Below are 25,806 nucleotides of genomic sequence, written 5' to 3' on the forward strand. Positions count from 1 at the left end.
GAGAGAGAGAGAGAGAGAAAGACACTAATATATACCTTCTCCCATTCCTCCTGTCCTTCTTCTTTGTACTCAACGAAATATCCTGTGATCTTAGATCCACCATCAATAAGTGGAGGAATCCATTCAAGATCAACAGTTGACTTGGTACAATCTGTTACTTTTGGTGTTGGAGGTCCTGGAGGTGCTGTTAAGAAAGAATACAAATTAAATATACATATGCATTACAAAAAAGTATAGATATATTGGTTGAAAACTGAGGGGGAAAAAACAAAACAAAATGATGAAAGCATAGCATACCTATGGGATCTCTACATGCAACAGGATCAGAAGGCAAACTTGGTGGGCCACTTCCAGCTGCATTAATTGCCAGAACACGGAACTGGTAGACAGCACCCTCCAAGAGGCCCGTCACAATATGGGAAACACCTAGAGTCCTGATTCTGATAGGTTCACGATTCACTCTTGTCCAGCGCTTGCCTGTAGTTTCCTTGCGTTCTAACCAGTAGCCAGTTACTGGAGAGCCACCATCATATTCTGGCTCATCCCAGTTAACGGTCATAGATTCAACTGAAACATCTGTGACTGTTGGCTTCTCACATTGTCCAGGTACAGCTGTTAAGAATAGAGTAAAATAAGTATTAGACTGAATTGTAGCAATACAGTATTTTTGCAGGGTCCAAACTAAACATTTAATAAAATCAGTTGAATTTGATATCATTATTGTTTTATTCTGCATTATAAAGACTCTAAATCATAAAACAGTAATCATAGGATTATTCTTCATTATTCTAATTAATACATAGTTTTGGGTTTTTTTTTTTACACATAATATACTATAAGTGATATGTATTATGTTATTTAGTGACTCATTTTCAGAGTAAAATAATATTATATATTCCAGATAATTTACTTCATCTTTATAATGTTTTTTTTTCTCACACAATATAATAAAAAAATATATACACATAGTAGTAAGGTGGTCCCTCACAAGGGGATCATGATATTTGGAGATCATGGTCATCAGCAAGTTTGAAAACCCCTGAATTTAGTGAATGAAACTTACTGAAAAGGTTTCGTGCTTTCTCGGGTTCACTGTACAGAGGTGGTCCAACTCCGTATTTATTCTGAGCCATAACACGGAACTCATACTCATGACCCTCTGTCAGCCTTTGTACAGTGTATTGGCATTCCTTTGGATCACTAGAGACATGGACCCATGTTTTTCTGTTTTCTTCACGCTTTTCAACAACATAGTTTGTAATCTTGGAACCGCCATCATCTAATGGTGGATTCCAGGAGAGGCCAATCCTTTCAGCAAAAATCTCCCCAATCTTAATTGGTCCTACGGGTACACCAGGACGTCCTGTGGACACAAAAATGGGATATAATTTTTTTTCTTAACTTTCAAATGAATGAATCATTCAAAATTCGATTGGAAATGGAATTATGAAATTCAGGGACGTACCCAAAATGCTAAGCTTGATGCTCTTGGAAGCTGTTCCCAAACTGTTGGTGGCTGTGAGAGTGTATATGGCGCTGTCATCTCTCTTTGACTGCTGAATTAATAGAGTGCATTTCTCATCAGAAACAAGTTTATTGACATGTTTGTCATACTGTACAGGTGCTTTGTCATCTGGCTTGTCCTGCGGAGCCTTGTGCCAGACAAGAGATGGGAATGGACAGCCTTGAATCCTAGCAATAATGTTTACATCATATCCTTCTGCACCTTCTAATGCCTCTCTGAGATCAATACTTGGAGCACCTAAAAAGATTTCAAACAAATATCAGCAAATAAGTAATAGCCATATTTCAAGAAACTTAAAATCCAAAAATGGATTTTGAAAAAAACAAGATCTTGTACTCACATGTCTGGTCCTTAATGACAACTGGTCCGGCAGTAACAGAGGGTCTACTCGCGCCAGCCTCATTCACAGCTTTAACACGGAACTCATACTCGCCACCTTCCTTAAGGTCTTCAACAATAAAGGTAGTCTCTTCAACATCTCTCTTATTACACTGTTTCCAAGTCTCTTTTTGTGGACCACTGGTATCCCAACTTAGCCTCTCAATGATATAATGCTTTACTGGTGCTCCACCATCGTTCTTGGGAGGCACCCATGACAGGGTTACAGTGTTCTTGGTAACAAGGTTAATTTTCACCTTGGTAGGAGGATCAGGAGGATCTTTAAATTAAAAGAAAACAGAAAATACTGTTAATTGAAAACCAATTTAAAGGCATGTATGATGCTTTTCAAAATGTTAGGGTAAACGACTTACAGATAGGATCCCTTGCCCTAACAGGTTCCGTGGTCTCTGTAAATGGTCCAAAGCCTAGGCGATTCTCAGCACGAACACGGAACAAATAGTCCTGTCCCTCGAGGAGGTTGGGCACAACAAAGGCCATACTGGCACAAGCGGCATTGGCAATTGTCCAAGCCTTTCCATTCACAGCCTTCTTTTCAATAAAATAACTCTTGATTCTCTCACCACCATCATTATCTGGCAGTTTCCAAATAAGTCTCATTGTGGTCCTGGTGACATCAGTAACTTTGAGTTCTTTGGGTGCTCCAGGAACATCTGGGAAAACATTATCAGTTTACCTCAGAGCACAATTCCTTCAATTAAGTATTTCTCTCTCTCTCATATATATATATTTATATTTGAACAGTAAGCAAACTCACCAAGCACATTTACTCTGACATTGACATGCTTCTGTCCTGATTTGTTCTTTGCTGTAATTGTGTACCTGCCAGAATGGCTTCTCAAACTCACAGGAATTGTAACAACTGAGGTTGTGTCAGTAGATTCAACCTAATTCCAAAAATAATGCATAAATACAAAATAAATAAATCTTACAAAAATTTGTGAGAAAATAATAATTATTCATGTTTAAAATTAGAGAAAGACGTTACCTGTGAATCCACTGGTAAGAAATGAAGACGATCCTTCTTTTCAGTCTTTGCTTTGCCATCAAACTCCCACGTAACTTTAGGAACAGGACGTCCTGTGATGGTAGCTGGAATCTTAAATGGAGTTCCAGCACGGATACACAGCAGGTCAGGAGCACTGATATCCATGAAAATCTTTGGTGCAGCTGTGAAATTAAAAGAATGCATAAAATCGTGCAAAAATAAACATATGACTCTAGCGGATGGTAATATGTATTTAAGTAAGAAAAAAAGAGAGAGAGATTTTACTTTGAATGTCCTCTATGCGAACTTCAGTAGTTCTGGGGCTTGGCTCAGACTCGCCAATTTCATTGACTGCAATGATTCTGAATCTGTATTTCTTAAGTTCTGGGAGGTTTGGAATGGTGAACACAGTAGAAGGATGCAGATTTTCAGCATCATTGATCCTGGCCCACTCAGAAGTGCCTTCATCCTGAATCTCAATGATGTAGCCTTTGATGGGCCGGCCACCATCTTTAGCTGGTGGAGTCCACGCCAGTGTGACACTATGCTTGGTTTTATCAGCAATCTCAGGAGCTGCTGGCATGCTAGGTGGAGCTTTACACACACAAACATAAAATATATTAAAAAACATCATGGGTAAAAATCTATTCAAAATATAAATGCACTTTATGATCTATGATCTACAATTTATGATCTTACTCAAGGGATCGTCGGCAACAGCAGACTCGGAGATGGCACTAGGTGGTCCAATACCAGCAGAATTACAAGCCATTGCACGGAATTCATACTCTGTTCCCTCAATAAGACGGGTAACCTGGTATTCCCAGCCTTTTGTGCCACGTTTTGACACCAGGATCTTATTCACACGAGACCAATAGGAAGTGCCCTTTTCACGCTTCTCAAGCCAGTAGCCAGTAATCATAGAACCACCACAGTCCCTAGGAGGTTCCCATGTCAGTAACATATGGGTCTTAGAACGCTCAGCAATACTGACTTTCTCAGGTGGGCCAGGCAGAGCAAAAGGATCCTTAATCTGAACCTCCTCTGTTTCACAGGCCTCACTTATTCCATACTTATTTTGAGCTTTGACTCTGAATTTATAGTTGCCACCAGTTTGAAGATTCCATGCCTGCAAAAAACATAAAATCTTTTTATAGTCCTCATACACATGATAAACAATATTCTTTTTTATATATATTGAATGACTTCATATACAACTGCTTTAAAATTTGTTTTGCTTACCTCATAATGCTTCTCGATAATAGAGTTAGTAACCTGCACCCACTCAGCCTTTTCAGGATCTTCACCATTAAGGTCTTTCATCTCAACAATGTAGTTGGTAAGTTCACTGCCACCAAGATCCAATGGGGCATCCCAGGAAAGTTTGCAAGACTCAGCTTTAATATTTGAAACAGCAATGTTTCTTGGTGGTGTTGGTCGATCTATGAAAAAAGATTATCATAAAACATTAGGTATGTGCAAAATATACAAACACTTTTGATAATTAAGCTATGACTTGCTGCATGTCATTGGATCACAAAATATCAAATCAGGTGAAATGTGTTTTATAAAAGACTGTACAACTTAAAATATTTTACAAAAGTATGTTTTTTTTTTTATATGTTGAACATAAGAGATATACAATTTAAAAATAAGATAAAAGCAGTAGCAAAAGGGAATAGGAAAAGTGAAGTTAGCTGAGAAATACTCTAGTACACTTTTTTTAACAGATGCCACTTGGTTTGATATTTTGTCAACATGTTTTACTTAAGTGTCCAATATTTGTACAGTATAGGATGACTTACCCAGCACTTCCACTGTGATAGAATGACTGAGAGATCCCAAACGATTTGAGGCAGTAACTGTGTATGTGCCCTTGTCTAATCTATTAACACCAGGGATAGAGAGTTTTGTATGTGATGTCACCCTGTCAACCTCTTTAGTTTCTATCAAGAGTTTCTCAGTTGACTTGGCAATAACAACATCATCCTTCAACCATTCGATCTTTGGCATTGGCAGGCCTGTGACTTCAGCAGGCATCTCAACAGGTTCGTTTTTCCTAACTTGGATCAAATCACCCTTGAAGTGCTTCAACATATGCAGACTTGGAGCCACTATAATCATCAAAAGAAAGATGTAATTTGTGTCATGAAAAATAAAAATAAAATGTGTGTCCTGAGACATCATAAAACTCTGTGAAGAACAGTGGTGTTAAACTAGAATAGTACAAACCTTCATCATCCTGAATGACAACAGTCATGGTAATTGAAGGCTCACTTTCCCCGAATGCATTGACAGCCTTTGCACGGAACTCATACATATGCAGCTCATCAAGGTCTTCAACTGTCAAAATTTGAGCAGTGATCAACTCTGGGTTGACACGCTGGAAGGCTGGTTGATCTTGTCGCTTCTTCTCAATGATGTAGCCAAGAATGGGACTACCACCATCATTACGGGGTGGCCTCCATTCAATAGTAACAGAGGACTTGGTCCTCTCTGTATAGTGGAACTTTTCAGGAGAAGTTGGTGGACCTGACATTTAATAAACATATAATAATAAATACATAGAAACTGTCATAATCTTGAGTGTTATTGTACGAGTGAAGCATTGTTTGTGTAAAGTTTACCTTGAGGATCCACAGCACGGATAGGTCCAAGATCGACTGGAGGTCCACATCCAAACTTGTTCTTAGCCACAACACGGAAAATGTATTCCTGTCCCTCAATAATACCTACAATCTCACATTTAGATGAAGGTGTCTCAATAGGTTGTCTCCAGGTATGCATCTTTGGCTCCCTCCTTTCAATGATGAACCCTGTCACATCACTACCACCATCATCATCGGGATCTGACCAATTCAACATCATTAGCTTTCTGGTAACCACAACAGGTTTCAGGTCAAGAACTGGTCCAGGAACATCTGAAGAAAAATTAAATGTGGGAAAATATATGTTATGCATGCTTTAATGAAAATGAGTGTAAACATTTCAAATACAAATGTCAATTAAAAAATTCTTACCCATAACTTCAACCCTGGTCCATGCAGATTTAATACCACTAGGATTTGCTGCTTGGATTTGGTATTTGCCATGATCACTTCTCTTTGTGGTTTTGATGACAACAGTGCTGTCCTTTCCAGCTTCTTCCACCTCCATACGATCTTTTTCTAATGCACCATCATCCTTTGTCCACTTCAAAGATGGAAAAGGTCTACCAGTCACATGTGCTGGAATTCTCAGCATCTCACCAGCTCTAATGACAACACCATTTCTCACGGAGAGATCAAGCTCGATGACTGGAACCTCTGTTAATAAAGAAACAAAGACATATATTTAGCTGTTTATATTAGAACAACACTTAAATTACACAGATAAAGAATGTCTAGATAATTTGCATCAGTTTAACTTTATACCTGCAGGGTTTCTGACAATTACTGCATCTGTAAAACCAGGTTCTCCTTCACCGGCACAATTAACTGCCACAACACGGACCATATACTTTGCTCCTTCCCTTACACCATACACTGTAAATGCGTGGTTCTTGTGTGGTCTCTCAGTGGCTCGTGACCAGTCCTTGGTACCAGCAACAACTTTGTCAACATGATAACCAAAGATGTCTGCGCCACCATTGTCTGCAGGAGGATCCCATTCTACATCAATTGAATAGTCAGAGGTGTCTACAATTCTTGGAATTGGTGGACCTGGGGGCCCTGAAATGTAAAACAAATACACATATAGTAAATATTACATTTTTATATGTTTATATGGTAAATTTTATTACTACAAACTTACTGATTGCAGCCTGTGCTGTTCTTGGTTCTGAAGGAGGGCTGAACTTTCCAGGTCCTGCTACATTTTCTGCACAGACTCTGAAAATATATGTCAGACCCTCCAAAAGGCCCTCTACATTTATTTCCAAATCAGGAACCATTGTCCGATTAACTCTCGCCCAGTGTGTGCTGTTAATTTCTCGTTTCTCTAACCAGTATCCTTCAATAGGGCTGCCATGGTCATTGGGTTCTGTCCAGGTAACAAGCATACTGCTGGCTGTGGTATCCTTAATGTCAGGTTTCTCTGGTGCATCTGGAGGATCTGAAGCGACAAAACCAATTGAACTTTTAAATAACTGTCTAACACAATAATGCAAATAATGTTCTTAAACAATGAAAAACCATAATACCGAATGGATTCTTTGCAATGACAGGTTTGGAGATGCATGGGGTTCCAGGACCATACTTATTTTCTGCAGTGACACGGAAGAGGTACTCCTTGCCCTCAATAAGTTTTGGTACTAGAAATTTACAGCCTCTAAGGATTGATGTTACAGTGATCCATCCAAGCTCAGCCTTGGAGTTATCTTTTCTCTCCAATATGTAGTTAAGGATTTCACTACCACCATCATCCAAAGGAGGATCCCACTTACAGAGGATTGAGTTCTTCTTCACATCTTCAAATTTGAAATTGACTGGAGGTCCAGGTGTATCTGAAAAAGAAGGAAAAAAAAAGTGAGATTTTTTAAGGTGGGAAAGGGTTTACATGTTTCTTGTAAAGTGTTGATGTCACATTGCAGAATTGTATACTCACCAAGGACATTAACTTCACAGGAGGCAGAGGCAACACCATGATCATTTTCTACTTTTATGGTGAAAACACCATGATCACCTCTGATAGTATCTTTCACAATAATGTAGGATTCACCCTTCCTCTTGGATTCAATGGTAAGGCGTTCATTTAAGGATGGGTGATAAGCTTCTTCACTCTCCTCAGGTTCCTCTACCTCCTTTTCTTTTTCCTTTTCCTCCTCCTTTTCCTTGACCTCCTCCTTCTTTGCCTCTTTGTCTTCCTCCTTCTTTTCTGCATCTGCATCTTTCTTCTCTGCATCATCCTTCTTTTCCTCCTTTACCTTTTCTTTCTCCTTCTTCTTCTTAATGGGCCTTTCTGGTCTCTTCTTCAGTGGCTCTGGCCAAATGGTTGAATTGTTCTTCATCCATGTAATTTGGGGGTAAGGGAATCCAGAGATATTGGCATCCAATCGGATCTCCTCACCTCGCTTCACAGCTAAGCCTGATTGTAGACTACCGCTAAGGAATACCTTTGGACGATCTGGAAGCAGAATGACAATTATTACAAATTATTACATATCCAGTACCAAAAGCTTGCTTCAGAGGGACTTCATATCTGATAAAAATGTATGATATGGCAAATATCAAAATATTACATTCATACCAACTGCATCTGTGGCTTTGATCAAAGGTGTGCTGCGTGAAGGATCACTGACACCAGCTGCGTTTTCAGCACGTACACGGAACTGATATTGTTTTCCTTGTGTCAACCTCTTAACAGTATAGGACAGCACTGGCACAAGGAAGTCATTGCATCTCTGAAAGTTCTCTTCCCCTTTCATCATCTTCTCAAGAATGTAACCCATAATTTTGCTTCCACCATCATACATGGGGGGCTTCCATGTAAGGGTCACACTCTCAGAAGTTGGGTTATGTGTTTCTACATCAACTGGTGGGTCAGGACGTTCTGCATTTGAAGAACAAAAAGTTGTTGACATTTTTTTTTGTGAAAAAAAAGTTACATTTAAATGTTTTTTAAATAAATGTCATTACTTACGCTTCTGATCTTCAGCAATTACAGGGTTGCGAAGCTCAATGAATTCACCACCACCAATCTTGTTGACAGCTCTGACACGGAAGTAATACTCTCCATTTTGAATGAGATCCTTAACTGGCCAGCTAACTTTGTTTTCTCCAGACATAACATTGACATAGGTTCTCCTGCCTGCTTCTCTGCGTTGTAGCACATAGTGGAGAACAGGGCTACCACCATCATAGTCAGGAGGATCCCAAGACACCTTGCAGGTGCTCTTGGTAATATCACTAGCAACAATTTCTTTACATGGCCCAGGAAGACCTAACATTTGTAAAAAAGCAAAGTAAAACCAAAGCAAATGTTTAAATTGCAAAGCTGCACTTTCATTATTATGTTTGCATCAGTTGCTAAAAGCTGTAATATTCCAAAAAAATTGTTGATAACAAAACTAAAAAACATACCAATAACTTTAACATTGATTGTTCCACTAGTTGAACCATTGCTGTTCTCCAGGGTAACTTTGTACTGGCCAGCATCAGCGTGCAAGCAGTCTGGAATTTCCAGATGGCAGGATGTGTATTCAGACCTGAAGGAAGTTCTGTCATCAGCCTTCAGTTCATTTCCATCTTTGTGCCACGTTATCTTAGGTGATGGCACAGCCCTAAATGGAATTGGGAGATGCATCTTTTCACCTTCTACAACAACAAGGTCCTTGGTCTGGAAGTCAAGGGTTGGACTGCCTGCAATGATGTGAGACAAAGAGCAATCAATTATCCTTTAATTAAAATGGCAACAAATGATCATTTATAATTTGACAAAAACAGCAAAAATAGCTTACAGTCAGAATCTCTGGCATATACATTCTCAGAAATGTCAGAGGGCTCACTGGCACCAACAGAATTGACAGCACGGACTCTGAAGGTATATTGCTTCTCAGGAACAATGCCCTCTTCCTCCCCAGCCCTGTATTTTAGCTCTTTGACAGGTCGAGAGTTGACTCTCATCCATTTCTCAGTTCCAGCCTCACAAAGCTCAATATGGTAACCGATAATGGGACTTCCTCCATTCTTTTCTGGTGCCTTCCAAGCAATACATATATGATCTCTAGCTGCTTCAGTGACATGCAGTTCCTGAGGTGGTGATGGTGGGCCTGACAAGATAAAGAATGGTTTCATTATGTTTCATCTTAAATATCTAAATCAGGTATTTAACACTTAATGTTAGAGGTCCTACAGACAGCACTATTTTTTATTACATATAATTAAAATAAACAGATATTTAGTTTATTTTCTATTTATCTTAATATGATACTCGGACCTAATAATAAAACTTAATAAAACCAACTCGGAAAAGTGACTGAAGATATAACTTTCTGTTAAATCAAAAAGTGAATATTCACTTTTGTAGTAACACTCTTTACTGTTTGAGTTTAAGTAAGTATAGTTCAATATTTGTTTTTTAAGTTTTTTAAATCATTTCAATGCTTCTTATAAGATTAAGAAAAGTAATAAATCATAATCCTAATGAAATCTTTAATGTTACAGTATGTTTCTTCAAAATATTAAAATTAAGTTTCCAAGACTACAAACTAAATAAAAATAGTAGATACTTGTTTATATATCATATCTAAATCAAATCAAATCAAATAAATAAATAAATAGAATGTGATATTTTGGTTAGCATACCTGTTGGGTCCTCAATGACCACAATATCCGTGGGTTCACTTGGGTGACCAACTCCAGCCTCGTTCTCAGCCGAGACTTGGAACTGCACTTCAGTGCCCTCAATAACATCAGTCACTCTGTAATGGCAATCAGGACCTGAGGTCTTTCCTGATTTCACCCAACGGGTTCCAAGTTTCTCCTTTTTCTCAATGACATATCTAGGAAAGAGATATTATCCAATTAATGGCACATTAACACCTTACTGCTAAAATAGATTCAAAACTGTTAGAAATGTTGAAAAGTTTTTAATACAAAAATTACTACAACTAAAACTAATATAAACAAATTAATAGCACATGAAAAAAAAGCTAAATAAAAAATATGAATAAGTACTGTAATAACATAATACTGCCATATGTAAGTACCTCAAGACAGGTCTTCCACCATCATTCTTAGGAGCTTCCCATTTCAGGTCAACATGAGTCTTGGAAACCTCAGTAATGGTCAGATTATATGGAGGTCCAGGAGTACCTGTGAAGAAGGGAAGCAGATGAAAGACAAATGTAATGGAAAATATCAAACACTCAAAAGGAAAAAACAAGCAATGAGAAAGACAAAGTACACACTGAAAGTATCCTTGGCGAGAACGGAGTCTGCAAGTTCACAAAATTCACTGGGTCCAACAGCATTCTCTGCAGCAACGCGGAAAACATAGAGAGACCCCTCATTCAATGGGGTGACAGTGTAATTCAGCTCTTTCACAGTGGTGTCTACAGCCTGCCATCCCTTGCGTCTGACATCTCTCTTCTCAATAATGTAGTTTGTGATTGGAGAGCCACCATCTCTCTCAGGTGCTGTCCATTTCAAATCAGCGCTGTTCCTGCTACTAGAAACTACTTCAAGCCATCTTGGGGGTGACGGAGGATCTAAAGGAGAAGGATCATCATTAGAAAATGCTCTTCAGAATTATTCACTTCAACATTTAAATGTAAAAACAATAGTTAACTCTAAAATACAAATTCTGTAATCATTTATATGCTCTTCCTAACCTGTACAAAATATCATAAGACCACAAAAGAACAATATCAAAAATATCAAGAATATCATAGCCACAAGATAACAAAAATAAGAAACAAGCAGACATGTAATATAATTTACAGAAAACCAAGTTAAATTTTAGCATAAACAAAACTACTGTATGAATTCCAAAGACCAGTGAACATAGTGTATGGACTACTTTCAGAATATGTTTATGATGATTTTATGTTCTTTTTCAGCTTGAAAGCTCTATATTTTTTGCAACTGTATGGAAAAATGCGACCAACTACATTATTCAGAATTTTTTCTTTTGTGTTCTGCTGAAGAAAGTTCTTTTACAAAATAAATGATGACAGTTCTCATTTTTATATAGTGTGACTTACTGAGTCTCTCCTTGCAGAGCACTGGATCACTTGGTTCACTAGGTTCACTCTCTCCTGCTGCGTTGACAGCTCTGACACGGAAAGAGTATTCTTGCTTCTCCATCAGTCCTCTCAGGAAGTACTCAAGAGAAGGGATACCATCAGCAACACGAACCCACTCGTCAGTACCGCTCTTGAGGAGCTCAATGATGTAAGACTCTATCTTTGCACCACCATCATGCTCTGGTTTTGTCCATTGCAGGAAGGCAGATGTTTTGGCCACATCTTTAACAGTGGGCTTACCAGGAGCCCATGGGGGATCTGAAACAAAAATTGTCACTTGATTCTTGCAGTTTGCTTTCTCTAAATAAAATAAAAATGTAGCTCTTTTGTTATTGAAATGAGTAAATCAGGATTTTTATTAAACAGTTATCCTACCGATTGGATCTTTAATCAAAATCGGGTCTGTCTCTTTGCTTGGTTTCCCAGGTCCAGCAAGATTTTCTGCCAAAACACGGAACTTATACTTCTTTCGTGTGGGCAGTCCTTTTACCCTGTAAGCAAATTTGTATTTTAGACATTTAGACAAAGTTTCTGACACAAAAATGGCATGCTAAAGCTAAGTTCACACACCTGAAGTTTGTGTCCCTGACAGGCAGCTTGTTGCATCTGATCCATTTGTCGTGATCAGGCTCATATCTCTCAACCCAGTATCCAGTAATAGGACTTCCACCATCATCATCAGGCTCGTACCAAGACAGAGTTACAGCATCCTTTACAATATCAGATGCCTCCAATTTGTATGGAGGACCAGGAGTATCTAGGATATTGAGAACACATATATAATGATTTCTAAAGCAGGTTTAAATAAAAAAAAAACTTGTCTCAATTGTTGAAACAGCATTAAATAACATACCAAAGGGGTATCTGGCAGTTATTGGGGCATGTTCTGCTGGAGCACCAATTCCAAACTGATTTTCAGCATACACCCTAAAGACATATTCCTTGAAAGCCACAAGTTTGGTGGCCCTGTAGGTGGTCTGCTTCACAGTGGAGGACAACTTGTACCAGATTTCACTGTCTACAGCCTTCCTCTCAATAATATAGTTTGTCACCTTTGAGCCACCATCATCTCTTGGAGGATTCCAAGCCAATAAGCAGGACTCATTGGTGATTTCAGAGATATCAAAGGCAGCTGGAGGACCAGGTTTATCTATATGGAGTCAGCAAAGATAGAAAATTAGTATAATCTGAATACTAATTCATTTGAAAACATGAAAAGTCTATCCTAAATGTCAAATGTATCTTTTTTTCAATAAAAAAGTAAACAAATATATCTAATATTTAATATATACTTACATACAATTTATATAAATGTATTTAAAAGAAACAAAATACACACACACACATACATGTATATAATTCAAAATATATTGACAATGCTAAACAGAATTGGTTCTTGTTTATGTTTGATAGGATATTTTTACTAAAAATAAGATAAAAATAAGACAAATAAGACAAAAAAACAGGCTGTCACACAACCTAGAATGTTGACATCAACTGTTGCAGTTGCACGGCCACTGCTGTTGACTGCCTCAATGATGTATGTAGCGGTATCATCCCTCTTGGTCTTAGCAATGGAAACAGTTGAGTGTCCTGGCTTAGAATCAATTGTGATTCTATCGTCTGGCTTCAGGACTAGGTCAGCCTTGGTCCATTTGACTTTAGGCTCTGGTTTGCCTGTGATGTCAGCAGGAAGTTCAATCTTTGTGCCAGCCTTAGCAGTGAGGCCAGCCAGCAGTTTTGCATCCAGCTGAATCTCTGGAGGCTCTGTTAAAAGAGGTAAGTGTAAGAAATAAACATTAAACTTGAATTAATTCCTGAATGTAAAATTATAATCTACTATTGTACCTTTAGGATCAACAGCCAAAATCTCATCTGTCGCTTTGCAAGGCTTACTGGCACCAAGTTTGTTCAAAGCCCTCACACGATAAGCATACCACTGTCCTTCAATGAGACCAGTCACTTCATACCTGTTTGTAGATTTAATTTAGCTCCACTTTTGCATGTATGCAACTCCATTCAGTCTGCAGAGAAATTCATTTGAAAAGGATCACTTACTTAAGATCAGGAACTGGGTCTCCACATGGCTCCCACTTGTCAGTGCCACGTTGACATTTGTCAACTATATAACCTTTAATTGCAGTTCCACCATCCCACTTGGGAGGCTCCCATGATAAGAAGATTTTGCTAGCAGACTTGTCTCTCCATTTGAGGTTTTCTGGTGGGTCTGGTATAGCTGTAAACACACACACAAATTAAATTATGAGGTATTTAATACTTTTCAATTTGTACAATATTTAATACAGACTAATAAATCATTACTATGGACACGCACTTGCAGGTGAAGACACATTGACTGGGTCATCAATGTAGGCGGGCTCTCCAGGGCCACATTTATTGCAGGCAATAACTCTGAACAAGTACTCCTTGCCCTCAACAACATCTGTGATGGTGTATTCCTGGTCTTGCAAACCTGCCATTACCTAAAATCACAAAAACAAGAAAAATGATGAAGGTTCACAGTATCATTTCAAATAAATAAATGGTCAAAGATATTAGTGATGTTTATACCTTCACCCAGGTCTTCCTGGAAACCTCACGCTTCTCAACCTGAAAGCCAGTGATCGGACTGCCTCCATCATGTTCAGGTGCCTCCCACATCAAGTGAACATGTTTTCTGGTCACTTCTGCAACCTTTAAGTCTTTGGGTGCACTTGGAGATGCTAATGGAGAGTAAAAAGTATAACACTTAACACTTTTTATTTTCTGAACTGTAAATTGATTTATACATGTCTATAATAAAATATTGTGCATACCAATGACATTAACTTCAATTTCTCCTGAGACACTGGTTACATCATTTTCCAGTGTCAAAGAGTATGTGCCTTTGTCAGGGCGCACACTTGGGGTTACAATGAGTTCTGTGAAGGTTGATTTTGTAACCATGGACACACGGTCACCAGCTGTAAGCTCATTTTCACCGAAGGTCCATTTTGCTGTGGGCACCGGATACCCAGTAATAGGGACACGAATTGCAAGAGGATTAGGGACAATGACCTCCAGTCCATCCTTAAATGCGCTCAGGTCCAGAGTAGGTGCAACTGTGTCAAGAGAAGCACTTCATGTGTTAAACAATTTGTAAGAATTTAAATGTATCAGAGATTATTTAGGGTGCAATGGTCTGGAAATCACTTACAGTGGGGATCATCTGCCAATACAGGCCCAACAATATTTGAGGGGTCAGACTGGCCAGCAGCATTCTCAGCAAGTACTCTATAGCTGTATTTTGTTCCAAATTTCAGGCCTGAAATCTATGAAATGAAAGTCAACATTGGCATTATGTAACAATCCTAATACGCTCTGTAACAAGAAGCGAAGTAAAAGCAACTATATTCACAATGCTTCTTGGCAGATGCATAAAAGGCCAACTTCTATTTACTTAAATTGAAAAATAACAACATCTCAAAAACTGCTCGCCAAACTCAAATATCCTAATATTTATTTCCTATGAGAAAAAGCAAGTGTGCACCTAAGCACACATCTTTGAGGGAACCAGAGATTCTAATAGCAGCTGCAGGGACACACTAGCCTAATTAGATCAGGACTAGTTTTCTGAACTATACTTGAGTTTCGATTTTTTATCCCATGACGTCTGCGATTTTCATGTACCAATTTAGGACTAACATTTGTGTTTATTACAGAGGTGAGTGGGTCTGTTTTGTACATCTGGATGTCACCGATTTCATGCACTCTGTATGCATGCATTGCATGCAGACATTTGGATCGATTGCCATTGGTATAATCACAGTTTTACTAGAAATACCATGGTAAAGCTAATTGGGTAGTATAGCAAAACAATGTTAATGTGTGATTACTTTAGTTTAACTATTTAATTTTTGTTGTAGTGAAGCCATTTTTAATGTTCATAAAGTTACATAATTAATATGGAAATGATAAACAATCGAATTCGCATTTGGATTATCTGCCTCATTAGAACACTGAATTTGCTGAAAAACAGTAGGTAATTTGCTCCAAAATTATTACAGAGGTTGTGTTAGAAAAACAGACGTGGCAGATTCGGATGGGATTCAAATCACAAAATACGTCTGGGAAACACAAATTTCTCGAATGACCACCTGTAAAACTAGTCCTGTCCTAATAGGGCTAATGACTAGCACTTGGAGATTGGCTGTTTTATTTAGAAAGCAGGACTTATTACACCATACCATACATAATAATATGAGCGAACCATATATATAAAGTCCTTGGCAAAAATTACCCTGTAGAGCAGGTCCTGGCAAAGCCTGGCATTGCATCTTAGCCACTTGTCTGTGCCCTCTTCACATCTCTCAATAATGTAGCCAGTAATTGGTGTGCCTCCATTTTTTAAGGGAGTCTCCCATGTCAACAGACAGGAGTCCTTTGTCTGTTCTGAGTGTGTCAAATTCAGTGGAGGGCTTGGCCTCTCTGTGGATCAAAACATTATGATTAGTATTATTAGGTACGAATGTTTTTGTGTGTGCTAAATTTAATGATATATGGGATTTTACAAACCAATAGGGTCCATTATCTTCACTGGGTTAGTGGCAGCACTTGGTTTGCCAGTTCCAGCCTTGTTCTCAGCCTTAACGCGGAAGATATATTCTTTGTTCTCAATAACATCATTAATAATAGCTGAGCGTTCATGTGCTTTGGTCACCATGACTGGAGCCCAGCTCACTGAAGTTCTATCACGGAGCTCAATAACATATGATGTGATCTCAGATCCACCATCGAACAGTGGTGGTTCCCAGGAGACTGTGGCACCAAACTTGTTGACATTTCCAACAATAACATTCTGTGGTGGATCAGGAACATCTAGAGTGTGTAAAATTGAAAACCACAATAAGTATCACTGGCAAGTATGTATAAAACTTCCTAAAGGTCCAGATTTTCTTGACTTACCAAACTTATTTTTAGCTTGAACAGCTTTATCTGTCTCAACATTGGGCCCACTTCCGACTCGGTTACGTGCACAGACACGGAATAGGTACTTGGAGTCCCTCTGTAAGCCAGTTACACAGTACTCTGTGCTGTCAGCACAGTCAGTGGCCAGAGTCCAGGTCTTACGTTTGATATCACGTCTTTCAACTACATAAGCCAAGATCTTGCTGCCACCGTCACTCTCTGGCTCTTCCCATGCAATGCTGACCTCACCGTCAGCAGTGTCAACAACCTGAAGGTTCTTCACGTGTCCAGGAACATCTGCGAAAGGAGCAACATTTGTAAGCAACAATATAATCCTAGGATGTTTGACTGAAAGGAAAATATACACTATGAAGATAACCCACCAATAACTTTTAGGTTTATGAAAGCCTCTCCTTTTCCATGCTTGTTTTGGATGACGATTTTATAGCGGCCTTCCTCTGACTTCTTAGGGTCCTTTAGCCTATATTCTGTCCTGTCGACAGAAGTGTGAACATTGTCTTTTGGAAGACTGATGTCATTGTAAAACCACTCAGCCTCAGCCTGTGGGTAAGCATTGTAAGGAACCGCCATAACGAATGGCTTTCCAGCATCTGTCACCAGGTCTTGATCCAAGGTTTTAATTGTTGGCACAGCTGTGGAAAAACACCAAGGCATTGTTAAAGTAATAAATAATATAGTTTATTTTGTTGTAAAACATATTTTTTATGTGAATATAAAATTAATCTTACCAGCAAGTTCAAGCTTGGCTCTTGCATCTTTGTCCTTGGCAATGACTCTGTACTCGCCCTGATCACGTGGCCTGATTTCACAGACTTGAAGTCTGTGAATTTTACCCTCACTCATCATCTGGTATTTATCACCTTGAACAATGGTCATGTTGTTCCTCAGCCATTTGACCTCAACTCTGTCTTTGTTGAGCTCAACTTCATACACAACATCTGAGCCTGGGGGCTCAAACACGTCTGTGGGTGGCCTGACAATCTCTACAGGGGTCTCTAAAGAGGTGAAAAAGTCATGAAGACCATTTAAGTTTCTATTCATTTTAATGACATTTTATGTTTTCAATAGACACTGAAACAAACTTACCCTCAACAAAGAGACGGGCTCTGGTTCTCTTGTCATCCACTCCACAGGCATATTCACACTCATCATCTGGTCTACACTCTTTTATACGCAGTCTGCATGTTTTGCCCTCTCTCTCAAATCGGTACTTCAAATTTAATTTAATGCACATTAAACACTCAAAGCCAACAAAAACCCTTGACAAAACCCCTTTAGAATAATATGCAGCTTACCTTGGTCCTTCTCTGATTTCCCTGCCATCTCTGTACCATTTAATTTCAGCCTTCTCCTTGGAGAGTTCACATGTGAACTCAGCATCCTCAAACTCTGTGATGGTTTGGTCATTAAGCTGAGCAGTGAAGTCAGCTGGTGCCTCACTGATGATCAGTTCTGCTGTGGACTTATCAGCGCCAGCAACTACAGTGTATTCACCCTCATCTGCAAGGCTGCAGTCCTTAATGGTCAGAGTGTGCTTGTCTTTGTCGACTCGATAGAGAATTCTCTTGCTGAGAGTGATTTCCTGACCTGTCTTCATCCATTGTACTGTTACATTTGGTCTGTTCACCTTGCATGTGAAGCTGATGGTCTTTTTCTCCTGTGTGTCAACATCCTCAGGGGGAACAATGATTCTAAGATCTTCCTCTGTGGAAATTAAGGTGTATGATAAGTTAACTAGGCATGTGTTTTGATCTTCTACAGGAAAATGTATGTTTTATTTCTTAGAAATATTTATTTATGATTTAACTTCATGTCAGCAACAGTGTCTATATTTATGGCAAGAGGGAACATTCAATTTTACAATTCAGTCATACATATAATTTCCAAACAATTATATTTTCTTAGAAATATATATCAATCTATATGCATGTTATTTTATATTTAAATGCATTTTATTAAAATATTGTTGTACTTTTTAAATAGAAAGTATGTGAGATTTACTAACTATACAGTCCTTGAATCTAGTATAACTAATACAAAACATTCCCCTTATTACCCACTCAATTAGAAATTCACAATCATTTTCATGACAAGAGATTCTCTTCACTGTTACTTTGATATAACAAAAAAGTGTATATCATACCTTGCACAGTAATGTTGGCAGAGCTCTTTGCATGTTCACCACGCTGATTGGTCAGTGTAATGGTGTAGTTGGCTTCATCTGATTTATGAGTGTCTTTGATTCTCAGAGAGAATACATTGTCCTTCTGGACCATGATGTACTTGCTGCTTTCAAATAAAGTCTCATTATTCTTAAGCCATTTGGCTTTGGCCCCCTCAGTGTTAACTTCACAATTGAGGACAGTCTCTTGTCCTTCATTTGCCTTTATATCTCTGAGAGGAGTGATAATCCTAAGCTTTTCTGTAGAAAAAGAAAAAAAAATCAACGTTTTATTTTAAAAAACATTATTAAAAAATAACATTTAAAAAAAAGCATGCTATACATACCGAGCACAGTCAGATCAGCAGATGCTCTTGTGGTTCCAATGAGGACTACAAAGCCCCCTTCATCCTTGACTTCACAACTTTTGATAACAAGAACTCTCTTTTTACCCTCAGAAATGATTTCATATTTGTCATCTGATTGAAGTTCCTTATTTCCTTTGAGCCATTTTACTTCATATGTGTCTTTGGAGACAGAGCACACAAATTGTGCCTTTTCACCTTCAACCACCTCCTGGTTTTGAGGCCTTGCAATGAACTCAGCGGCAAGTTCTAAAGTGGATAAATAATTACAGTATTAAGTAAACCACAAGCAAGGAGCAAGTTTTTACAAAAGATTAAGTAAGTTTTCAAGTATAAAATACCATTAATCCTCAGGTTCCCTGTGGTTTGTGAGGTGGGCAGTTTGCAGTGGTACTCTCCAGCATCATCCATACGAAGGCCCTTAATAATGAGGACTCTCTTTTTGCCCTCAGCAATATGCTCATATCTACCAACTTCAGGCAATTCTTGGTCACCCTTGTACCATGTAACCTCTGCACTGGGCTTAGAGACTTCACAAATCAACTTAACACTGTCGGTTTCAGTGCCCTCAACATTTGCCAAGTTCTTTGTGAATCTAGCCTCCTCCTCTGTGGTAAAAGAAAGCATACAAATCAGCATAATGTTGTAAGCTGCCGAAGCCTGTTTAGACTAAAAATAAAAAGAATACTTTACCAACGACAGTCAGCATTCCAGAGGTTTTGGATGTCCTGGCATCACATTCATATTCTGCTTCATCATCAAAGACAGACTTGCTTATGATGAGAATTCGTTTTACTCCTTCAGAAATGATCTCATATTTCTTGCCTTTTCTGATTTCATTGCCATCTTTGAACCAACGAACCTATTCATAAATAAATATATTGATGAATGAACTCTCAGTGATTTTCATAAAGTCAGACAATTACACAACATATCCTATGTTTAACATCTAACTTACAAATTAAATAGATGGGTTTAAATGTCATTTTTGAAAAAGATTAACTGAATTCTAGACAACAAACCTTTGCACTTTCACGAGACACTTCGCATTCAAATCTGGCAGATTCCTTCTCTTTGACCTCTACATCATGGAGTGGTTTTGTAAACTCAACATGCGGAGCTGAAGATCAAAAGTCAACCACATTCAGTGTTTTATTTTTTTCATTGCAAGTACTTGTTAAAATTCTTAGCTTTTGCTTTGACATTCTGGTTGACTTACGTTCAACATTTAAGAAGGCTGATGTCTTGAACTGTCCAGCATCACAGGTATATGTCCTTGAGTCATCAAGTGTGCAGTCATGGATAATAAGTTTTCTTTTACGGCCATCAACAACCATGTCATACTTCTTGGTTTTACGAATTTCTTGTCCATCTCTAAACCACCTGACCTCTGCTTTCTCTTTGGAAACTTCACACTCTAATTCAGCGGTGGCTTCCTCTTCTACAGTCTGGTCTTCCAGAGGTTTGGTGAATTCAGCTGGAGGTTCTGCACAGCAAATGTAACAATAGAATTATGATTTCCAATGCTAATATATAATTATTTTTAGAATAAGTTAGAGCCCTAACAATCACAAGATATCTTCACCTCAATGTTTATGCTAATTAATTTTATGAGCGATGCTTGTTAGCAAGAAGGTGCAATTACATCTGCATTTGTGAACAAATGGCACCCACCATTTACAATGAGTTGAGCCTGTGTCACAAAGTCCTTTGCAGTGAGCTTTACTTCTCCTGCCTCTGTCAGCTTCACATCCCTAAGGGTCAGCGTGTGACTTCTGCCTTCTGCCCGGGTCACCACCTGTGCGGATCAAACCAATTGATAAATCAAGCACTCTTGCCATGTTAAGGGTGGGGGAGGCTATTTACTGCCCCTCTGCAATAGACATCAGCAGCTGAGCACTAGGAACTGTTCTCATTTTCACACCTCTGCTTCTACTGCCCCAACTATGTGCCCTGGAAGCCAATTTAGACACCTACATGTGGCTTGTGAAACTTCAAATAAAACTAAGCTTAAGTTAAATAAGATAATAGGTATTAATTGATTGAAAAGTTATATAATTTTTTGTACAATTAACATATTCCTTAAATCATCAATAAAAATGAAAAATAAAACAGGCAGAAATAAATAAAAAATTAACTAGTTATAAATCAATGTTCTAGCAAATGAATCCTTTATTTTCAGTACCATTTCCAAAACGTTGTACATATATATTTATATGTTCATGTTGTTAAATGATGTTGTTTATGTAATAATAATAGCACAATAATTAATAATATAAAATCCATATATATCTGTAAAGCCAATATTGAATGCTTTCCTTAATGTAACACAGAAGCAAAAAAAATATGTGTTTGCCCAAAAATAATCAAAACTGTTACAATCAAGGTTCATTAGTTCAGTTTAACTTAGTTGTAATCTCTGTTGTAAGAATCAGGTTCTCAAACAAACAGCTTGTTGTCACCAAAATGTGTGGCCTATTACTAAACCCATTTGCTACACAACACTCAGTTGAATTAAACTATAATGTAAAATACATCAAATTCAAAGCCATGACTAACTCATCTAACACGCACAAACTGCAAATTACACAACAAACATTTAAATGCTACTAACAAAATACATTAACACAACATTTAAATGCTACTAACAAAATACATTAATAAATAAATAAATACATACATTTCTGCATGTATATACAAGCTATGGCTGTAAAAAAGGCCTCTTGCCACCTGCCACTGCACATACAGTTTTGAAGCAGTTAAAAATAACTGGAGGAACGCTTGCAGAGCAGAATAGCCCTGTGTGTTATCTCAAAACCCGGATCAAATGCTCAACTGGTATCCTGATCCCCCAGGTCCTTATATGAGGAAAGCATTTAACTGACAGATGTAAAGAACTATTATACAATATGTGGAGAAAAGCTAAATAGTTGTTTTGCAGTTGTTGAATATTCCAAACATGTGTAATCCTAGCTGCTAAAAACAGTTGATCTCGCTTTACTGTTATTCCATTCGCAGTGTATCAGTGAAATTGTCAGATTGATCATCCAAATTAATCAGCAATTCAATTAGTGTATACAAAACAGCGATACCAACAGTTATTCCAGAAACCACAAATGACTTTTGAATGTAAAAAGGATAACATGCACACTTACTCTGTCACTTGGTTCCAGCTTTGTACCCCCTAGGAACCATTCCACAGGTATGCCCTCATAAGACAGTTCGCAGTCAAAGGTAGCTGTCTCTCCTGCTGTCACTGTTACATCCTTCAGGGGCCTCAGGAGGCCTATCACTCGTGCTTTGGATTTAGGAGAAGACATTATTAGTCACCTCCAAGTTCCAAGAGACACTGGTAATCCTTTAACTACAAATCCACATAGCGCTTTCCCGCTGACAACAGGCCACTGCTCTGGAGCTTGTAAGCCTCCAGGACAAGTGGGATTCAGCAGGACAGGGACTTGTGTTGGGGGCCTACTTCATTTGCATATTGAGTTTCCTTAAGATGTATATGGTCAAAAAAAATGTGGAGGTAGGTCTGTTTAACCTCTGCCAATCACTGACAGAGAATCTCTACATATGGCATGCGGCTTCTAAAATAACCGCAACATCTGATTGGCCACTAGCCCACCCCTGTAATGACACCCTGCCAGGAAATCTGTTACTGTCAATCAACCTGCTGGAATTTTCCAGGAAAAGGAGAATGTTACGTTTAGTGTTACTTAATTTATAAAATGGGGAAAAAAATCCCTCACCATGCTTAAGGGTTGAATGTCATAACAGTGTATCTGCTTGTTTCTAAAGCAAGAATATTAAAAAGCTAAACAAAATTTGATTGAATGCCAAAGCTATCTCTAACACATTAATCCCTGCCATAATAAATACTTTTCACACCCTGTTATCACTACATGGCATCTGTCAGTATAATTTACAAGCCAGTCATCATAAACTGCACAGACTGACTAATTTAACTTCCTTTAGTTATACATACTATCTTTCAAAGGAACTCATATCACCTGCCTTTGTTATGCAATACTAATTGTTTCAGGTACGTCCACGGAGATGCAATTATCCAAAATATGCAAGAAGGCATCATATTCATCATTCTCACCTTTAACTCTGAGTTGAGCCCTTGATTTAGCGTTAGCAGCACCGAAGTCCACACCACCAGCCATATCCATGCGAACATTGTAAAGGATAAGCATGTGCTTGGTGCCTTCCTCCTTAATTTCACAGTCCTAATAAATAAAATAAAAAATGTGATATGAAAATATGAGAATGTGTCAACAAAATATCTCTTTTTACATCATAAGTTTAGAATGACATAAAGCTGAGCACATGGTGACAGAATTATTATATAAATTTTTCATTTAATACAAGAATTGTAGATTCTTTTTGATTTTATTTTAAATATTCATTTTGAACATTACAATATACGAAAAGCATCAGTAATTTACCGGTGACTGGTGCAGGGCATCTCCTTTTAGTTTCCAGTTACCATGAACATCCCCCTCAGAGATTTCTGTCTCAAAGCGAGCAGTCTCTGTCTCTGTGACCTCCACACTATACAGTGGACGGACAATCTTAATATCACGTTCTGCAAAGAACAGGAGAGGACAGGCAGGCAAAGTTATAGGGGTTCATCAAAACAAATTTATTAACAAATAAATAAAACAAACATTAATTAAACAAACATGTAACACATAAGTCAAAGACGAAAAAAGGTTTAAGCATAAAAACAGTGTAATACTGCTTTAAATTGTTGTTGCCCAACCCCCCAAAAAAGTTTTCTGTTTAATTTCATTATAATATTGTTTTTGTTTTTCTGAGCAAAAAATAAATATCCTACATTTTCCCTGATTTACAGAAGACACCCACTGAAATGTCATTCAGTGTTATCAGGCATATTTTTAACAAAATTCTATCTGCGACTAATTACTAATACTAAATACTAATTAGTTTTAATTTTACATTTTAAAACTTTGCCGCCATCCTAGGTTTTGCCAATTTGTCAGTAACTTTTTTCACTCATTTAAAACAATAAAATGTAATATGCTCCCTTATTTTTTATATATTTTTATGTACAAGTCAGATTAAGCAGGTTGTTTGAATTTGTAAATAAATATTGTGTTCCACTGAATGACAATGTAACAATATTTTAACCAAATTCTGACATTTTATTCTACTTGAAACCTTAAAAGCAGATATTTTACTTTTAATCTGGTTTCTATGGACATAAAATCACTTTTGTAAATTTATTTTGATGCAGACATCTTAACGTCTTTGAGCCACATACAAAAATATACATACCTTCAATGTTGAGCTTGGCTGCTGTTTTGTCAGAGCCGCAGTCACAAACATATTCACCAATGTTGGCCTTTTCTGCCTTCTTCACTGTCAGGATACGTTTCTTTCCATCAGCCTTGATGAGGATGTTCTTAGAAGGAGTGATTTCCTTGCCGTCTTTCAACCATTTCACCTGAGCAGATGATTTGCTCACTTCGCACATCAGCACAACCTCATCCTTCTCAACTGCTGTGTAGTCTTGTAACTTGGTGGTGAAGTAAGGTTCTCCCTCTGTTGAAATACAGTATTTAAATTTGAATTTAGTATTTATTTTACAATTTAGTATTAGATGAATCTTTAAGAGTGTCTTCAAAATATTTAAACGCTTACCAAGCACAGTAAGCATTGCCTCACAGGTTTTACCAAGGGCCTCAGCTTTAATTAGAGAAGTGTCATCAATAGACACCTCTTTGAAGGACAGAGTGTGGATCTTCCCATCCTCAGTCAAGTGCACCACTTTGCTTGGATGCAAACGCACATCGTTCTTGTACCAGGTGACTTGAATCTTCTCATGAGAGAGTTCAATCCTGAATTCTGCAGTCTCACGTTCTTTAACAGTGACATCTTTAATGGGTCTGACAAACTCAAGCCGGATGCCTGGGGAAATATACAAGCACATGATTCAATCTGACATCAGTTGTCTTTAAAAGTTTATGAAAGAAAAATATTTTTCAAATAATGTATTTATTTTCTTCCCCTTACCCTGGATAACAAGTTTGGCAGATGTTCTCTTGTCCTCAGCTTCAAACATATACTTCGCCTCATCCTCATAGGCAGCAGATCTGACAACCAGAATGTGTCTTTTGCCCTCTTGAAGTATCTCAAATTTATCATCAGTTGTAATCTCTTGAGATCCTTTCATCCAACGGAAGCTCTTTGGTTGTCTTGAGATTTCACACTCAAACCTTGCCTCGTCCTTCTCATATACATGCACATCAGCCAGGGGTGTAACAAAAGTAATGGGAAGCTCTGCAAAAATATAGAAAAAACATCCTTTAAATAATCCAACAGCCCACATATCATAAAATATTCAATAATCTAAGACAGTTACCCTCGAACTTAAAAAAAACATGATCTAAACAAATAAAATATTCTAACAGGAAACTGGTTATTCAGTCATAATAATAATTCATCATAATAATTACTGTTAACATTAATTTGCACTTAAGTGTTTCTTCAATAACTTAAGTGACATTTATATTATATAATAAGTAGTCTAGTAAATAAATAAATGAATACATTTTAAATAGATTTTAAGTTTAAATAGTTTAATTGCTTTAAGCCAGTTTACCCCGAGAAGTAAGTCATTTATTCCAAACTTTTATTCAGCCG

The 25,806-nt window shown here is 37.8% G+C and overlaps 1 protein-coding gene across 1 annotated transcript in view; it reads right to left on the minus strand.

Annotated features, from left to right (window-relative positions):
• Nucleotides 1-25,806, minus strand: part of LOC122351560 (titin-like) — a 152,005-nt gene that overhangs the window by 60,300 nt on the left and 65,899 nt on the right. Inside the window, 58 exon segments of the mRNA XM_043248710.1 lie at nucleotides 36-184; nucleotides 298-612; nucleotides 1,064-1,363; nucleotides 1,466-1,762; nucleotides 1,866-2,183; nucleotides 2,278-2,577; nucleotides 2,682-2,811; nucleotides 2,913-3,094; nucleotides 3,198-3,506; nucleotides 3,612-4,041; nucleotides 4,155-4,354; nucleotides 4,718-5,026; nucleotides 5,145-5,444; nucleotides 5,540-5,833; nucleotides 5,933-6,217; nucleotides 6,326-6,622; nucleotides 6,705-7,004; nucleotides 7,093-7,395; nucleotides 7,497-8,015; nucleotides 8,139-8,441; nucleotides 8,532-8,831; nucleotides 8,972-9,250; nucleotides 9,349-9,660; nucleotides 10,196-10,392; nucleotides 10,600-10,705; nucleotides 10,801-11,100; nucleotides 11,596-11,895; nucleotides 12,013-12,128; nucleotides 12,208-12,394; nucleotides 12,491-12,787; nucleotides 13,117-13,404; nucleotides 13,486-13,607; nucleotides 13,696-13,873; nucleotides 13,973-14,120; nucleotides 14,209-14,360; nucleotides 14,454-14,738; nucleotides 14,834-14,948; nucleotides 15,917-16,104; nucleotides 16,192-16,494; nucleotides 16,582-16,881; nucleotides 16,968-17,237; nucleotides 17,334-17,600; nucleotides 17,692-17,815; nucleotide 17,864; nucleotides 17,901-18,309; nucleotides 18,749-19,027; nucleotides 19,114-19,380; nucleotides 19,473-19,739; nucleotides 19,825-19,993; nucleotides 20,154-20,251; nucleotides 20,351-20,617; nucleotides 20,806-20,929; nucleotides 22,287-22,429; nucleotides 23,240-23,366; nucleotides 23,586-23,725; nucleotides 24,439-24,705; nucleotides 24,805-25,071; nucleotides 25,177-25,443. Coding sequence (XP_043104645.1) covers nucleotides 36-184; nucleotides 298-612; nucleotides 1,064-1,363; nucleotides 1,466-1,762; nucleotides 1,866-2,183; nucleotides 2,278-2,577; nucleotides 2,682-2,811; nucleotides 2,913-3,094; nucleotides 3,198-3,506; nucleotides 3,612-4,041; nucleotides 4,155-4,354; nucleotides 4,718-5,026; nucleotides 5,145-5,444; nucleotides 5,540-5,833; nucleotides 5,933-6,217; nucleotides 6,326-6,622; nucleotides 6,705-7,004; nucleotides 7,093-7,395; nucleotides 7,497-8,015; nucleotides 8,139-8,441; nucleotides 8,532-8,831; nucleotides 8,972-9,250; nucleotides 9,349-9,660; nucleotides 10,196-10,392; nucleotides 10,600-10,705; nucleotides 10,801-11,100; nucleotides 11,596-11,895; nucleotides 12,013-12,128; nucleotides 12,208-12,394; nucleotides 12,491-12,787; nucleotides 13,117-13,404; nucleotides 13,486-13,607; nucleotides 13,696-13,873; nucleotides 13,973-14,120; nucleotides 14,209-14,360; nucleotides 14,454-14,738; nucleotides 14,834-14,948; nucleotides 15,917-16,104; nucleotides 16,192-16,494; nucleotides 16,582-16,881; nucleotides 16,968-17,237; nucleotides 17,334-17,600; nucleotides 17,692-17,815; nucleotide 17,864; nucleotides 17,901-18,309; nucleotides 18,749-19,027; nucleotides 19,114-19,380; nucleotides 19,473-19,739; nucleotides 19,825-19,993; nucleotides 20,154-20,251; nucleotides 20,351-20,617; nucleotides 20,806-20,929; nucleotides 22,287-22,429; nucleotides 23,240-23,366; nucleotides 23,586-23,725; nucleotides 24,439-24,705; nucleotides 24,805-25,071; nucleotides 25,177-25,443 — 14,066 coding nt within the window.

This window comes from Puntigrus tetrazona, chromosome 9 (genome assembly GCF_018831695.1).
Source record: "Puntigrus tetrazona isolate hp1 chromosome 9, ASM1883169v1, whole genome shotgun sequence".
NCBI lineage: Eukaryota > Metazoa > Chordata > Actinopteri > Cypriniformes > Cyprinidae > Puntigrus > Puntigrus tetrazona.